Source organism: Falco cherrug, chromosome 12, assembly GCF_023634085.1.
Source record: "Falco cherrug isolate bFalChe1 chromosome 12, bFalChe1.pri, whole genome shotgun sequence".
Lineage (NCBI taxonomy): Eukaryota > Metazoa > Chordata > Aves > Falconiformes > Falconidae > Falco > Falco cherrug.
In genome coordinates, this window is record NC_073708.1 from 18,771,693 (window position 1) to 18,788,084 (window position 16,392).

Genomic DNA, 16,392 nt, shown 5'->3' on the forward strand with positions numbered 1-16,392 from the left:
ACTGTGCTAGGCATATAGTAGAAGTCAGACACTTAAAGTTGCTATGAAGTCTTTTCTGATCGTATTAGTTGGCGGTAAAGGTTTTTTCTCTCACACAGACCAAAGTATTCTTGCAACTTGCTGTGTTTGTGTAATGTGCTTGAAGTTTGTGTTGCTGTAATTGGAAGCTGCAAACCTTTCTCTTCCACAGTGAGCTTTTAAAATCAGAGTATTAATCTTCATTAAAAATTGGGAGGTATTTCATTCCACAAATCAGTGCATGTGAACTTGTATTCTTCTTGTTTACTTTCATCATAGCTCAGAGCAAACTGTCTTATTTATATGGGTATCCTCAAGAATACAAACCCAAACTAATAAAAACCTAAGAATTTTAAGAAGATTAGCTAAGTTACAGGAAAGGAAACTCCTATGGGAAAACTCTGTCTTTGGAATGATACTCATTTTAGCATGGTTTAGCTTCATTCTGAACCAGCGTTAGGTGAGTTAGAATAAATAAAGTCCATGTTAACTCTGAATAAGGACACAGGCATACTACAAAATATGAGTTCAGAGTTTTCCTCTGGGAGAAGTAAGATGCTGTTGTGTAGAAAGGTGCACACTGGTGATCAGTCCTCCATCATCTCATAGTTCCTCGGGCGTCATTTTTTGAGACTGTCCATGCAGGTGTTAATCAGCTAAACTGACAGACTTTGAAACCAAGTGGTGATAAAATTCTCTTTGAGTGTTTCTGTATATAGTAGCGTTTGCTTTCCTTTTCTCCACATACAGAAATAATAAACTACTGAGAGATCTCTTCGAGCAACACGTGCTTTAGTTGAACATTAAGCATGGAGAGAGGATAAAATTGTGAAATGGATAAAACTCATGAAATAGAGTGGCCTGGGACTGTAAAAAATGATACGGCTTTGTGAGGCACATCTTGAAAGCTAAAAATGAGTTACTGGCTTATGCTGGCATCTGTATTTCTGCTTTAGCAATTCAGTAAAAAATTTGGTCTTAGGCACACATTAATACAGTAAATTGCGATATTTCATACTAACTGGTTTGTCCAAGATCAGCTCCTGACTATCAGTGTTACAGATTTATTTTTTTTTTCCCCAACAGCAATGCAGACCTCCTTCCTTAGATGCAAGATAACATATATAAATTATTTAGATTTAAGCTACAGGAGAGGATTGAAGCCAGAATACATTATATTTTTTTTTAATTGGCAATGTCCTGTGTGTGATTAGCAAAATGAAAGGACACACCTGCTCTGTTGGGTTTTGAGAAAATGAGGCCTTTGGGTTTCTTAATGAGTACATCTCTTTTGGATCAATATTCCTCAAACAAGCCTATACTAGCAAAATGGCAAATTTTGAAGCCTTACAGATGTCATTCTCTTCTTTATCTGAAATGATAACCAAGCAAAATCATTCAATCTTTAATTTTGTATGTAATAATAAAATTAATTTCATGCAGAAATACTCTTGTGGTCATGCAAAAGCTTATGCAAAATTTTGGGATACCTGATCTGCTGAAATCAGTTGCAGAATTCCTTCTTACTACAGTGTCTCAAGTCTCTACTGACTAATGAGTATCATCATGCTGCAAGGCAACCAGATGTTTGACATCAGCCAAGACACTCCCACTACTCAGTCAATGTCTTTGAGGCCAATTTTATGATAGATTTCTATCCAGAATAAGGATTGTTTTGGTCTTTCAAGCTGCAGCTTTTGGAATTTGTGTATTCCCAGTGCCTCTTGCAAGGGATGTGTAGACCAGACACTTGGCTTCTGCATCAATCATGCAACTGTTACAGGCTCCCTTTTAGGCTAGCTTGTCTGGGTATCGTTAGTACAGTGTAAAGACATCCAGTGAGGTTCCCCTTTCAAGTATGCTGGTGCAGATGCAGATTCCAGCTCTACTTTTCTTTTTTTTTTGTTCTTTAACAGCTAAAATATGCACAAAATGGTCAATGCACAGGAAGTAAAGTTTCATAGCTTTGTGATTCTAGCACCACGGTAAAGATTTCTGGGATGAGGAACAGGCTATTTTCCCTACTGATATAAATTACACAATGTAAGGACTAGGATTTGTTCCATGTTAATTTAGAAAAGAGATATCCTGTGTCTTGGAAGGTCTGTCTTTCTTGAGAGCATCCTAGAATACTCTGGAATGACCCTCTACTTACACCCCTCCTCTGAACTGCCCTCTTCAGAAAGGGCATCATGACAAGGATTTGGAGTGAGGAAATGCATTGTACCAAATCTAGTTCTTCAGTTTCAGCAGTAACTGGCAACAGCATCCCATGTACTCACTTGTTTAGAAGAGTGCAAGTCTGGAACTGTCTTTAAGCGCCTGATATCTTTAAAGTGTCTAAACTGCTATGAAGATTTCTTGCTCATTTTCTCTAACTCAGCTTTCATATGAGCTGCTAAATGTAAACCGTACTAATGCTGCAGACAAGCAAGACTGGATAATGTTTCTTGTTAAAGGGAGGTTGGAGTAGGAAAAGAGGGTCCATTTTGTGTGTTTAACTGTATTTATCGCATACCTGGTTTTCCACCTACAGGGTCTTAAGGGTTATGCGGGACTGCAAGGGCCACGGGGTGAGCAGGTAAGTGATGAAAGTAGAGTACACTATACTCTACAGATAAACAATTGAGCATGGAAGAATGCATAATCCAATATAAGTGTTCAATATAAGCAATCAATGTGAATTACTGACTGCTTAAGGAAATACTTGATCATTCTTCATCAAGAATTCAGATTAATTAGAGATCAGTGTGGTAAAAAATGGTCTAAATGGAATGGAAAAGACCAGCTTGTTTTTCTTCAACTACCATGCTGGCTTGCCGGAGATGGGTGTAAAATTCTTGTTAGAAGCACAGTTTGGATTCTCTCAATGCATTTTAATGCATTTTAAATCTCCTAGCATGTAGAAAATGAAGATTATTTAGTGTTTTTTACCCACTTCCATGTCAGTTCAAGAAGCAATCTGAACATAAATTTCAAAGACATCCAGTTGCTGAGGCACCCTGTTAGCATTAACAAGGCTCCTAATGGCAGAGTGGATGGAAGCATGAGTTTCCTCTTGGACAGTGCTGAAAGGGAAATGGTGATGATAAAAGATGATAGACACCCGAAGGGAGCTGAAAACTTATGAACATCATCCATGACTTTAATGAGTTTTATACACAAATCTTAATTGAATGAGTGGTGATTTTTATTACAAGCCCACAGGCATTTTTCTGTAATGACTATAATTTAGCATTGAGATAAGAGATAGCCAGTGAAAGTCATTCTTAACATCAGGGGAAGAGTGAATCTTTGAAGAAGTTGCAGATGAAAGATAATCAGTTAGTTACCATGGAGGAGGAAAAAGTGAAGCTTGCATTGAAAAGCAATTCTGCTCATTACTCATGCAGTCAAGCATGTAAGTTCCTTCAAAGGCAATGCATGTTCAAGAATGTGAAAACTGGTGATGTGCAGCTGTTTGATACCTGAATGTTTTCGTGCAGCTGCTATAAATATTTTCCTTCATTATTATCACTTAAAAGATACATCAGAGTATTTTCTAAGAGAACACTTTGGATGAAAGAGTTAAGAGATTTATTTTGCATGTAGTTTATACTGCTGGTATTTTGAGGCCTGACTGGTGAAGGTGATGGGTTAGACCAGTTAATTGTCATCTGTAGCACCTACCTGTGTTTCTAGTTTTTAGAAACTTGTACAGCAAGGACAGACATTCCTCTGAATCTGAGAGTCATGCAACTCCTTGAACAGCTGGTAACAAAGGAAAAGTTTTAAAGGATAAGGTATAAATGCAATGATTCTACTGCTTTTTTAGTTTTTTCGTATACATGTGTTTTGAGGTACATCTGAGCCAAAATAGGAGACCATGGGTCCTAGTTCCATGAAAGAACATCTGTCAGAAGATGAATCACTAGCAGCTGAAAGCAGGTGACAGAATCATCGCAATGACAGCTCATTTAAATAAAAAATACTGCAACCCCTTTTTTGCATCTGCAGTTCTGAGTTCTGCTTCCTAAGATTACTGTTTCACCATAAATCACCTGTGAACAGCTCAGAGAGGAAGACATGATCCATTGCTGTGGTAACACTGACGTGTGACAGTGGGTGGAGGGTCAGGCTGCAAGAGTGTCCAGTTTATTAACTTGGCTTATTTAAAATAAAATTAACTGAACAGAGGTAGGTGAAGCTTCATCTATCTTGGTGATGGGCACATGGCATTTGGCACCATTTCAGAAAAGCACATTTGTCTGAAAATAAGTAGTCAGATGTGCTGATGCTAAGTAATAAAATAACAAAATTGGCTTTTGGATTTGAGTAGGAGAAAGAAGATGAAGAATAGTTCGTTATATTCATGACTAACCCAGTGCTATATTGACCTGATTCTGGCAGAAACAAACAAAAAAAAAATAATTTGTAAAGACGCAAGGATTCTTCTCCAACGAGAACACATTTGTTCTAATACAGCTAAGACCAGTGCAGTTCCTTCATTATCAGGAGCTGTCTCCTGTAGTCTAGCCCAGTTACTTTTTATAAATAGCATCTATGTTTTGTTATGGAAATATGGGGGTGCGCACACTTGTATTTCACAAAATCTTAGACTACTCTTCTTGTAATGCCTTTTAAAGGATACGTAAATGAAATTGGTGGAGTTACTTATGTATAATGAGTAAATTTTAGGGTATTGTGGTGTAGCTTACTCCGAGAGCAATTTTTCTATGAGCTTAAGCTGTTGGCTTAAGACAAGGTGTTAAAAGAGAAATGATAAAACAAATAAGCTCCAAAACATGACATTAAACCTGTTGTTTTTTCCTCCCCCCCCCTCCCCCATCCCCCTTTTCCACTTAGGGAATTCCGGGAATGGCTGGCAATATTGGGGCAGTTGGTTATCCTGGCAGGCAGGTGCAGTAACTATATTAATTATGTCTTTGCAGTTTGGAGAGTTTTCTTGTTTGTTCCTTTCAAAAGTACCATATCTAATTCTTTTGGAACTATTAATAGTATAAATGTATTTGTTTATATCTTATCATTTATCCTTAAAACAGACCTCTTTCACAGGTAATGCCGTCTAGGTAATGTTGAGTCTTGTGGTTTTTACACTTGTATGGGTTAGATGAAGCAATGCTGTGCCTTTCTGGAATACATACATGATACTACCAATGTACTGAATCTCTAAACACTTTATGTTCCTTCATAAACCTCATGTGGATGTATGTGTTTTATCTTTTTCATATATCAGGTCCAGAAGTGATAGGAAACTTCCTGTTGTAGTAGAGTTCCTCCTGATTTTCAGCAATGTATTTACTTCACTGCTGAAACTATTTCTTCAGCCCTTTAAGGAAACAGAACATTAAGAGTTTATTTTTTTTCCACAGTGCGATATTTGAGGAGAACCAATAAAGCCAGAAAGCAGCTTTCTATAAACACAAGCACTTATCTAAATATTGATTTTTTTTTTTTAAAAAAAAATTACATACAGGCTAACAGATACCTCAGTCCAGTAATAGAAATAAGACATAAAGTAGAAATATTCATTTTTTCCCCATATAAAGGTATATAAACCAAATTCACAACTGTCTATGGTTTTGTGTCTGCTTAAAGGGTGAATTTGACCAATATTTCAGTGTTTTATTTGGTTAGGTTTGCAATGGCTATATATTTTAAAATTCCATTACAATATTTTATATACTAATGGATGATAACATGTTTGCATTGAATCACAGAAAATGTTTAAAGCATTTGGACTACATATGATGTTCTAACATTAGCTTTAAAATAATAGGAAATGTGTCCAAATATAAAAGCTTATGAAAAGTCCTGTGAAATTATGTCACTGTAATGCCAGATCACTGGGTCTGGAAAAAATTTTCCTGCTAGAAGAAATAATTTTAATGTAAAGGAAGCTTCAGTCATTGTCTTAACTTTCAGCCATGAATTAATGGGAGACCTTTCTGAACAGGGGAGTGCTTTATGACACCCTCTTCAATCCTAATAATTTAAAGAATGTATTGCCAGTTTAGAGTTAAAAAATGCTGTTACAGTTATTTTAAATAGATCGTATCTGGTTGTTTAAAATGAAATACAACTCATGTCTTTTTGTAATAGGGCTTAGCTGGACCAGAAGGTAACCCAGGTCCTAAAGGTGTAAGAGTAAGTAAGCATTTTAAGCATTTTGGCATGCCTGTGTATTTTTGCCCATACGGTAAATAAGCAAGGGGATGAGGAATTTCATTCAGCTCTGCCAGTTGTATGCCCTCTGAACTACTCTGTCTTTACAGAACCTACAAATGGGAAAACATAGAGTTTCTTTCAAAACACATGTAAGGATTTATTTTTTTTTCCATGGTGAGCAGCATAGAGCAGTCTTCCATTGTTGCCCGTCCTCTTCATTTGGAATGCATGCAGGCAAGAGAAGGAAAGCAATGCTAAATGTGGATGTGTGAGCTGGGAGTGGAGTGCATGTTTCCTGCCTGAAGCATTATTTCCATAATGGAAGCTGTCAAGAAGGGAGACATATCTGGCAATTGCAATCTGTAACAGCTACAGAAGCTGATAAAGGGAAACCATCTTGTCACATAAAAAATGTAAAAGTGCTCTTGAGATTTTAGAATGGTTTGGTTGTAGTCATCTATGTCCCAGGGTCCAAAGGCTCTTAATGCTCTGCTGATTCAAGCTTTGCTTTTGGTTAGGTTGCCTTTTTTCTGGGTCTTTTTGTTTGTTTCTTTTTATTTTGTTTTTTTTTGTTTAATAGGCACATGTGCATGCCTACATATGCTTGTATGTGCATAAGTATTTTTTCAGACTCTCCCCATCAGGCAGTAGACATGGGTTTCCAGAAACCTGCATGTTTCTGGTTGCACCTAGGATTTGAAGGAGACTTTTGCTAGGTGTTTTCAGGCCCTCAGCTCATGCTGTATAGGTTGCTGAGCAGTGTGCTGTGTTCTCAAATACCTATTAAAATAATCTTACTGTGCTGCTAAATATGCTTTTGCTCCTTTTTTTAATGTAGTTACTAAAAACCTTTACCTGCAGCAGCTTCTTAATATGTCTGGTTTTTCGGGGTGGGTTTTTTTGATGTCAGTTTTCATTACAGTGATGGGAAAAATTAGTTTGTCAGGATCAAGTGTCAACAGATATTGCACCCTCAGGGATTGTATCCTCTATGTTTCTTCAGTTTATTTTTGCTCAAATTCTCAATGCATTTTGTCTCGTTCTCCCCTCAACCAAGAAGACCTTAAGTGATCCCAGTCACTTCCTGAAAAGTTACTACCGCTCTGTTTACACAAAGCTGAAAATGGCCAACATATGAGTAATTTTAGGGAAAAACACCTGTCAGGTCTTAAGGCTAAATCCCCTATTTGGATTCTACAAGCATTTTCCAATAAAAAAGATGCACAGTCCTGTTTGGGCCATACAGCTGTGCCATGGAAGTGTATAGAAACATGATAGGAAGTATTTTTAGAACCTTGAGTTTAGAACATTCCTGCAATCAGGCTATACTCTGCTTCTCAGCTGTTTTAAGGAACTGTAGAAAAATGAAGAGCCTTTGTTTTCCTTAATCTCGTTAGTGCACATCTTGTCATCCAGCCCTATCTTTCATAATTAAAAAAACCCACAAACAAACAAGAACAAAAAAACCAAAACCACAAAACCCGAAAATCCCAAATAGTTACCATAGGGGGACAGGAGAGAGACAGATGAAAGCAAGGGATTCTTTTTTAGTAACTCCTAATATTTTTGTACCAATCTCACTTTGAATCTGGTAGTGTACAATCCATCTCTGCTACTGTTTTTATAAATTTAAATATAAACTGCCACTTCTGCTGAGTCAAAAGCATGTTTCTGTCTTCATACAACTGATTACATGAGAGGATCTATTTCTGACTTTCTGAGAGGAAGGTGGGGGAGAAGTGCATTGTGACTGAATTTTAAGAAAAACATTCTGCTTATGACAGGGTAAACTTTGTAAGACTTTCATATAGCAGAGATCAGTGTTATTAAAGATGAGAACATTTTTTCTGATGTATTTAATGCATAAGAAAAACCAGCTTGTTTCGTATTTCATTTATTCTAATAAATATCTCTGCAACTTGTCTTATTAGAAAACTTAGTACTTCCCTATTAATTGATTCTGTACCCTTATAACAGGAAATGTTTTTGCTGTTGGTTGGAGAGTAAATCCTAGTCACATTTAAGTTGATTGAGTTTACTGGTCATTTCAAATAAACCTGAATTTAATCGCTGGATCTTGAACCCACAGCTGGCCAATACTGAGGGGCAAGATGTGTTGGTGGGAAGCAGCCTTGTAATCAAGAATTTTTCTTCTGTTTTTAGGGTTTCATTGGACCTCCAGGTGTGGCAGGACAACTAGGACCTGAAGGAGAAAGGGTAGGTTTAATGGAACATTAATGAAATACTGATATTTGGGTGGTAATACAATATATGTTAGGAGGCAGGGGGTTGGGGGTGGGGGGAAGTACAAAGTATAACTGTTCGTATGAGTCTTTACAAGCAAAACTGATGTGGAGGAAATTAAATACATAGCGCATATCTAATTAGTCTAATCAATGAAATGCACTGGTGCTAAAGTGAAATAGAGAGCAGCTGTAAATTGTTATGTGAATTTTATCTAGAGATGCAAGGATTAGGGGTATTTTTTTCTTACCACGAATGTCCATAATGAGTATTTTTCATTGAAGAATTTTTTTTTAGTCAATAATCAGTATTTGTCATTTGTTGGATAATTTTATGGAAATGTTAATCGCAATCTGTGTTTGAGCTTTGTTTTGGTTTTTTTGAGCACAAAGGATGTCTGGCCATGTGCTTTGATGGATGCAGGATATGGCCCTTCATAGTTCTGATGTGGCCACAGTAAAGACAAGCAAAGTTTGTGGTTTGTCCCCCCTGTTATAGGACATTGTTTGTATGATTCTTTGCTCAAATGTTTTCTTTTCTTTTCTTTTTTTATGGTGCTTCTTCTTACACTGTCTTTTCAAATGAAATGCAGGTTTGATTACTTGAACTTAAGCTATTGAAAAGAAAACCTACTTATGATGGGTTATTTCTTTCTCAGGGCATCCCAGGCTTTCGTGGAAAAAGAGGTCCTAAAGGGAGACAGGTAAAGCTTCTAACACTTGTTACAATATTTGCTGCCAATGTAAATGCATCTGTAATTCACTCTTATAATAATACACAACTTTAATCAGCTGAAAAATGGTACTTTTACTTTTTCGATAGATGACTTTCTATTGTTTCCAATTAGTACTTTACAGTACTGCAAATTCTGTGCAGATTATAAGGACTAGATATTCTGAAGTGAGGAAGACTTAATCTGATGAGCCTTGTGGCTGGTTCATTATATCAGCTACCTGAGGGTTGACAGATGACAGGAACATATAAATATATTCTATAAAATCAGTGTTAGCACAAGATGCACAGATCCAAGTTTTGTAAGTCTGATTTTGGTGTTGGTGTGAATGCAAATCAACTGCTGCTAACGTCTGATGTTTCTGGACTGTGGTAAATTAAAGCTGTCCTCTACTTAGCATGTATTTCTACAGCTGAAAATAAACACAAATCTGTCGAGTATACATTATGAAGGTTTATGTATTTCCTGTGGTATATCTTCAGTGCCAAGTGTTTTGTTTTCTGCTGCAACCTTATTATTTTAGGTCTTTGAAGCTATCCAGGAGTTTCCAATTTCAACTTGCTTGTGGTTTGAGATTGGAAACTACGATAGCATTCTCCAGTTGTGCACTCAGCTGTTCAGATGACTTTCATCTAACATGTTGAACAAGCTTGTTCGGCAGCAGTACTGTGATTGCCATCGTTTGGCCCTTGGTGTATGCTATGAAAGTTGTGGAGAATTCTGTCTAATTATGTTTTGTTTTCTGTGTGATCTAACACCAGCCAAAAAAGGCACTAGCCTTCAGTAGAGTTCCTTTTGATGTAAAGAAAGGCAACCAGAGAAGTGTCATTAAGTTGATAGACTGCTCTTTCTGAAGTTGCTGTCTTATTGTTAAGGTGTAAAATCAAAGTAAGAATCTGCTTTTTAATTACTTGGTTAGCAGGATGGGATGCTCCTGTGCTTGTTGACCATATTGTAGTTCACTTATAATTTGCATAAAATCCTACTTTTTGTGCATCTGAGCGTTGGGCAAGAAGGGATCTGTGCCATCAGTACCTTGCAGTAGTTGGCAATGGGTTGTACTGGTGAGTCATGTGCAATGCTGAAAAAGAACCTGGACAGAAAGCAAAGGCTTGTGCTCAGTGTGGAAAATGAAGAGGAGGTGACAGGAGGGTACTCTGAAAACATGTTTTGCATTATCATCTCATTCTCTGTGGCAGATTACACTGAGGCTTGTGATTGCCAGTGTAGTAGTTTGTTTCAATCCATAACAGTTGGTGCTGTGCATGCTGTAGTAAGCAGCTGTTTTTAATTTACAGTTAAGAGCACAGCTTCTAGCAATGCCAGGGTATGCTCTGATAAGGACTTGTATTCATATAAATCAATTCAGAGAGGTTACGCATAGGTGACAGAGCACTAAAACCACCACTGTACGATGTCCATGATTGCTTTCATTCAGTAATGATTCCTCTGTAATGCTGTTATTTCCTCAGTCCCAAGGAATGCTTTCTATGATCTATAAAGTACTTATTTGACCGAAGGCTACTAATTTAGGGATCAAACTAGGAAAGCAATAATGTGGGAACCTGGCTTGAAGTACTTTGCTGGATCACAGACTTAGAGAACATGTGTTATTTTAACCCCAATGAAAACTGTGATGACAATGTTTTTTGACACAGTGTCCTGGACTGTTAACTAACAGTTAACAGCGCTGGTGCTTTGGAGCAGGACATGGTCGCTAAATGAAATTTGGGTTGGGAATTGCATGGTGCCTGAAGTTAGGCTCCTTGCCTTGTGTTCTAGGATGCAACTTACTTACTTGGACAAAAATTCTGTCAATAATAATACTTGGGGAAAAAACTGTCTGACTGGCAGAGAGCCTTCAGAAAGAAAACAGGTCCCAAATATGATCTTAGTTTTGGAAGTAACATTAAAGTATAAGAAAAGTGGATTGTGTAATGGGTTGTACATACAAAATGCTACTACTTAGCAGGTTTGTTGAATAGTTCTTCATATTTGTAATATCTCTGGCATATTTGAAATGGAACAGAATATTCAATTACCAAAATCTTTATTGTGAAGATTATAGAGTGAAGATTATAGAGTGAGGATTTGTTTGAATTTTAGATTACTTTTGTATACAATATGCTTTTAAAAAAGTATTTCATAGTGGAAGCGTATGTATTCAATTTCTTCCCATTGTATGCTTGTAATATAAAATTTGGCTAGTTTGCAGTATTTTTAATGAATTGTCAGTCCTATTAGTATGATCCATAGTGCTTTTACATAAATAGTTTGACCCTGTTTGGGGGAATGTTTTACATAGTTCTCTTCTACATGGGATTAGTTACAATCAGGAGTCAAAGTGACAGAACAGACCTGGTAAATTATACCAAGAATTTATTAAGTCCATTGTAACTGTAAAAACAGTTCTGTTTAGTATTAAAATTATGAATAGTCATCCTTTGTATGCTTTATAATAGTAATGTTAAATGATGATATTGATGTAATAAAACACTTGTTGCACAGTAGTATTTTACTTCCATTATTAGACTTTTCTGACTGTTTTCATATGTCACATTTCCTTTTCACTTTTCTACTTACCAAGATAGTTTTATCATCATCAGTTAGAATTCTGACACATGATGTTGGGAATGGGATTATGATGACTGTGAGTGATCTGTCCCTTTCATAACTCATGCTGTTCTGGGTTCCTGATGTATGTAAAACGTCATCTGTGACCTGCATCTATGATCTGGTGGCTGGTAAAACTGTCCCATTGCATCCTGCATTTCACTTTAGATGCCTCATTTGTGTGTTTCCATTAAAAAAAATATTGATATTCACGTGCGTCATGGCAATTCTGCCTCTGTTAACATATACCAATGGTAGACAGTACAACCAAAATATGATGCTAAGGGTGGTAAATTAATCATTGTCTGTGCCATGTCAGCTGGTAGCTTTTAACAGCATAGGCACTGTGAAATACCCATTTTGCATGTGTGAAATTTTACAGTGCATTTTCAGAGTTCTGCAAAAATCTGGCCGATGGTGTATGGTTGGAGAATCAATGTAATCTGCTTTATTAACCCTTAACCTATGAACCTCTACTTTTTAAACAATAAGACAGTCATGGTGTAAAGATCTGTACTGTCAGATCTTACAGTTACAGCTATAGATTCTTATTTGTGAGTTCCATGGTCAGATCCTGAATAAAAATTTCGTTGTTGTGAGAGGCATTCCTATCTTTTGCTTTCCTGAATTTGGAGGAGAATCTAGAAAAAAACTCCAGACAAAATCAACCCAAAAGATCATACAGGGAGTGTTATGCATGTCCCAAATTAATTTACAGCACGATGATGGGATTTAAGAGCCTGTTAAGCTGTTTCAACATACTGTTTTAGCAGTGTGTATACATTATATATACATATATATATATATGCATTAAAAGTTGCCTTGACTTTTAGATTTTTTGGTTAAAGTTACTACTAAAGCCAAATATGGCTTAAGCTGCATTTAAACTACTTCGGTTTAGGATACAATTTTTTCCACCTGCTTGCTGCGGTTTATATTATCTTTCTGACTGCTCTTCATATAATATTGTTTGATGATTCATATCCCCCATTCCATTAAGGAAAGACACTGCTTTACTGAGCCCTGAGCTGGACAGCTATGTGGATGTCCTCCAAACAAGGTAGATTGAAAAGGCCAAATGAATTGTACATTTGACCTGCAGCAGGTTTGAACACAGTCTTGGAGAGGTGAAAGGTTAATGCCTCAAAGTACTGTTCCTGATACACAGGGAAGGGTAAAAAGACATTCAAACATTGAAAAGACAGAGTATTTCATGTAAAAATTATCGCAGGGATGGAATTTGCTCCTTTTCCCCATGGAGATGGACTAGTAATACTCTGGTGCTTTGTGGCAGATTTTTTAAGGTCAGTCCATCTCTCAGTTATCTCAGTACTCTAATATTGTGTGAGATTTTTTTTCCATTCTAGGAAAAGTCTCTTCCGTGTGAGCATCTTAGCTTGGATTTTTTCCAGGCAGAATACCTTTCCAGCTTGGTATTTTGCAAATTTTATGATAGGCTTTTCTATGGACCTTACAATGTAATTAAAAAGGATGTTGACTTCTCTGTAGGTCTGTGCTCTGTCCTTTCTTCTAACTTTATACAGTGATAGGAATAAAGAAAATATTGCATGATGCTGCTTCAGACTAATAGCATGAGCTTCTATTAGCTTCATGTGGCTTTTCTGGAGAAATAGTATATGAATAGTATACTGATAAAAATTAATCAAAAAAAACCACACAAAAAAAAAAAATGGAAAAAAACCCAAACCATTTTCCCCTAGCAATTTGTGTGCTTCTGCAGTGGGCAACATCAGAAAGAAGTAAAGCAATCTGCAAAACTCTGAGAGGAAGCAAGAAAGATTAGAGACAGTAAAGTAGTGGGTTTCCACTTCATTTTGCTTCTCAAGCAAGAAATGGAAATTCCATTTCAAGCTTTGATGCTTGACTTGGTCAGTCAGATTTCTTCCCTGGCCTGGTATCCTAGTCTCTGAGAAAATGAATAAAGCTTTTCCATGTCTTGTTTGAGTTATTTTTTCAATCTTTAGACGCATACTAAGCCAAGTGTTAACATTGGTAAGGACAGTATTGTTTTAGTGAATGCTGTAGGTAATGGGGAGGGGGAAAATTGAAGTAAAAATACTAAATGAGAAAAGAGACTCCAAGCAAGTAATTCAAGTAATATTGTTTAATATTGCTCTTAAAGCAAATCAGACATCTGATTTTTCCCCATGCTCACATTGTGTATAATTATATCTTTTTTGGTTATGAATTTAGGAGACAAGCAAATGCCACTATTCTGTTCATTTGAACTGTGCAGCTGAAACTTTCTGCTTCTCCCTGAATGTACATTCTCTCTCCCTGAATCCACTTGTTGATTTGCTAATTTCTAATACCTATAGGAATTCAGTGTTCAGACCACCCTTTTTGTCTTGAATATTAAAGAACAAGCATTCTCTCTTCTGCTTTAGGGTTTTCCAGGTGACTTTGGAAATAGAGGCCCCCCTGGCCCAGATGGGAATCCTGTAAGTATCAAATTGTGTGTTGATTAACGTGGTAAAATTTGTAACACTCAGTATTAACTCCCCTCCCAGATGGAAAGGAGACTTTTGCCTCAAAGTGATGTCTTAAAGTCTGCAGGAAAATTTTGGACTGTTACTTTTCCATGGAAATTGCCAGGATAGTATTGTAATAAGCAGTGGTATAAAAAAGAAAGAGAAAAGAACCAGAAAGCTACTGAGAGAACAGTTTCCACCACTGTATGTGCTGACTACCTCGAGAATCAATGTCTTGCTGTCCTCATTACATTCCTGATTCGAATTCTTCAAAAATTCTTGCATTGGATATGACTTTGCATTGTTTGTTTAAACCATTATTCTAAGATCACCTTAACAAAATGGGACTCTGCATGTATGCCAAACCCCTAGCTTTCGTATTCTTATGCATTTGACAGTTGATTTCATCCTTTGAACTATTACTGAATACAATTATGCTAGTATGTCATTTAGTGCATTATAATCAGTATGATAACAGCTTTGTCCTTGGCAGTGTGTGCAAGCTAAAGTGCTCTCGTGGTATGGTATTCAAACTGTGGCACAGGCACATCACTGGCTGCTATCAAAGGAGCTTTGCTGTATTTGTAGGAAAACTGGCTGCAGACTCAAAACTCAGGTTTCCTTTGATATGAGAAACCAGTAAAAGGGCTTTGGGCCAGACAAGGGAATAGCAGTAAGTGCTGGGCAAAAAAGCAGCTGATTTGAATGTGCTTTTATTGTTGGATGCTCCTTTGGAAACTGCTGTCAGTTTGTGTATAAAGGTTGTTCTGACATGGACCAGAGTCAGCAACTGGGCAGAGATGGTCTCCTTTTTGAAGGCCTTCCCCATCCTGACACACCCATTTTAGAAACTTATTTTAGAAAAGCTTACATGAATTTTGCTGGTGATTTATTAATGTTTGGTGCCAGCATTTTGGAACATAGGAAAAAAAATATTTTGCATTTCTGGTCCCTGAAGCAAAGCTCCCCTTGTGGGAATGTCAGGTGGTGTCAGTATGGCATTTTTTATCTTGAAAGCCCTCTGAGGTGTCATGAGTATCACCAGCTGCTTTGCATATGATATAAAAAGGTAAGTTCTTCCTTCCCCTCTTGGTACTCCCAAGTGTTCCTCTGTTCCTGATAAAGCAGATACTGTCTTTCCACAATACCTGCAGAACAGTAATTTAATAGAAACAAGCTCAGAAGGCCTGAATCTGAAGTTACAGACTTGCACTTTACAAAGAAGCCTTTTTTAACACAAGCATTTGCAACCAAGTTCCTTCTAATCTGCCAAAACAGCTGCTGATCTTACTGCCTCCTCAGACAGGTAGCAACCCCTCTCCCTGCTTCCCCCAAAACTCACCCTGCAGGGCTTGTTCAGGCAAGGGGCCAGAGCTGCAGCTGCAGGGGGCTGCAATGCTAATGGGATATTTACAGAGCCTGTTCGTGAGCTGGCAGTGGAGAGCAGGGGAGGCCTGTGGTGGCAGGAACATGAAGGAAACACATTTCTTTCTGTATGCTGACTTGACACTAATGACATTTGTTTCCATGCCTAATTCCTTCTGCTTAACCGAGTAATGCCATCCTTGCTTTCCACAACACCCTCTCATTTCTCTGAGGATGTCAGTCTGCCTTGGAGGATGTTTCTAGAGCATTCGGTTTCCCCTGTGGTTAGTTTGAAGCAGGCTGGAGAAGGTGCATAGGCACTAGAGAAGGGAGGAAATCATGAAGGTGTCCTCTGTCCCATGCTCAGCAGCCGTGCCCTGTTGGACAGCTTCAGAATGGGCTGAGATTTGCTTGCATAAAAATCCCCCTTCAGTGTGGGTGCCGACGGGCTGCAGTGCACCCTATGTATGATAACCATTGAATAGCAGGTCCCAGACGTTGGTACAGCCTGTGCAAAGCAAGCTGACCTGGAGGGCTACAATATGCCTTTCATGCATGGCATAGAAACTTGGCAACTGTTCTCCGTGGTGTTTTAACCTCTGCTGAGTTAAACTTGAGTGAAACAGAGCCAGTAGTAGAGTACTGATGAATTTGTTACTTCTACATAAAGTACAAGTACTGTGGTTTGTATCAAGAAGTATTTTTTCACAAAAAGAGTGTAACCTTTAATTTGCAAAGGTCTTGCTATGAACTGAGCTG

At 37.5% G+C, this 16,392-nt stretch overlaps 1 protein-coding gene across 2 annotated transcripts in view; it reads left to right on the forward strand.

The window, feature by feature from the left end:
• The window catches only part of COL24A1 (collagen type XXIV alpha 1 chain), a 147,578-nt gene that overhangs the window by 35,693 nt on the left and 95,493 nt on the right, over positions 1–16,392 (forward strand). For both annotated transcript variants that reach the window (XM_055725022.1, XM_055725023.1), the window contains exons 8-13: positions 2,555–2,599; positions 4,864–4,917; positions 6,121–6,165; positions 8,350–8,403; positions 9,089–9,133; positions 14,185–14,238. In XM_055725022.1, the coding sequence (XP_055580997.1) occupies positions 2,555–2,599; positions 4,864–4,917; positions 6,121–6,165; positions 8,350–8,403; positions 9,089–9,133; positions 14,185–14,238 (297 nt within the window). The remainder of the gene's footprint in view (positions 1–2,554; positions 2,600–4,863; positions 4,918–6,120; positions 6,166–8,349; positions 8,404–9,088; positions 9,134–14,184; positions 14,239–16,392) is intronic.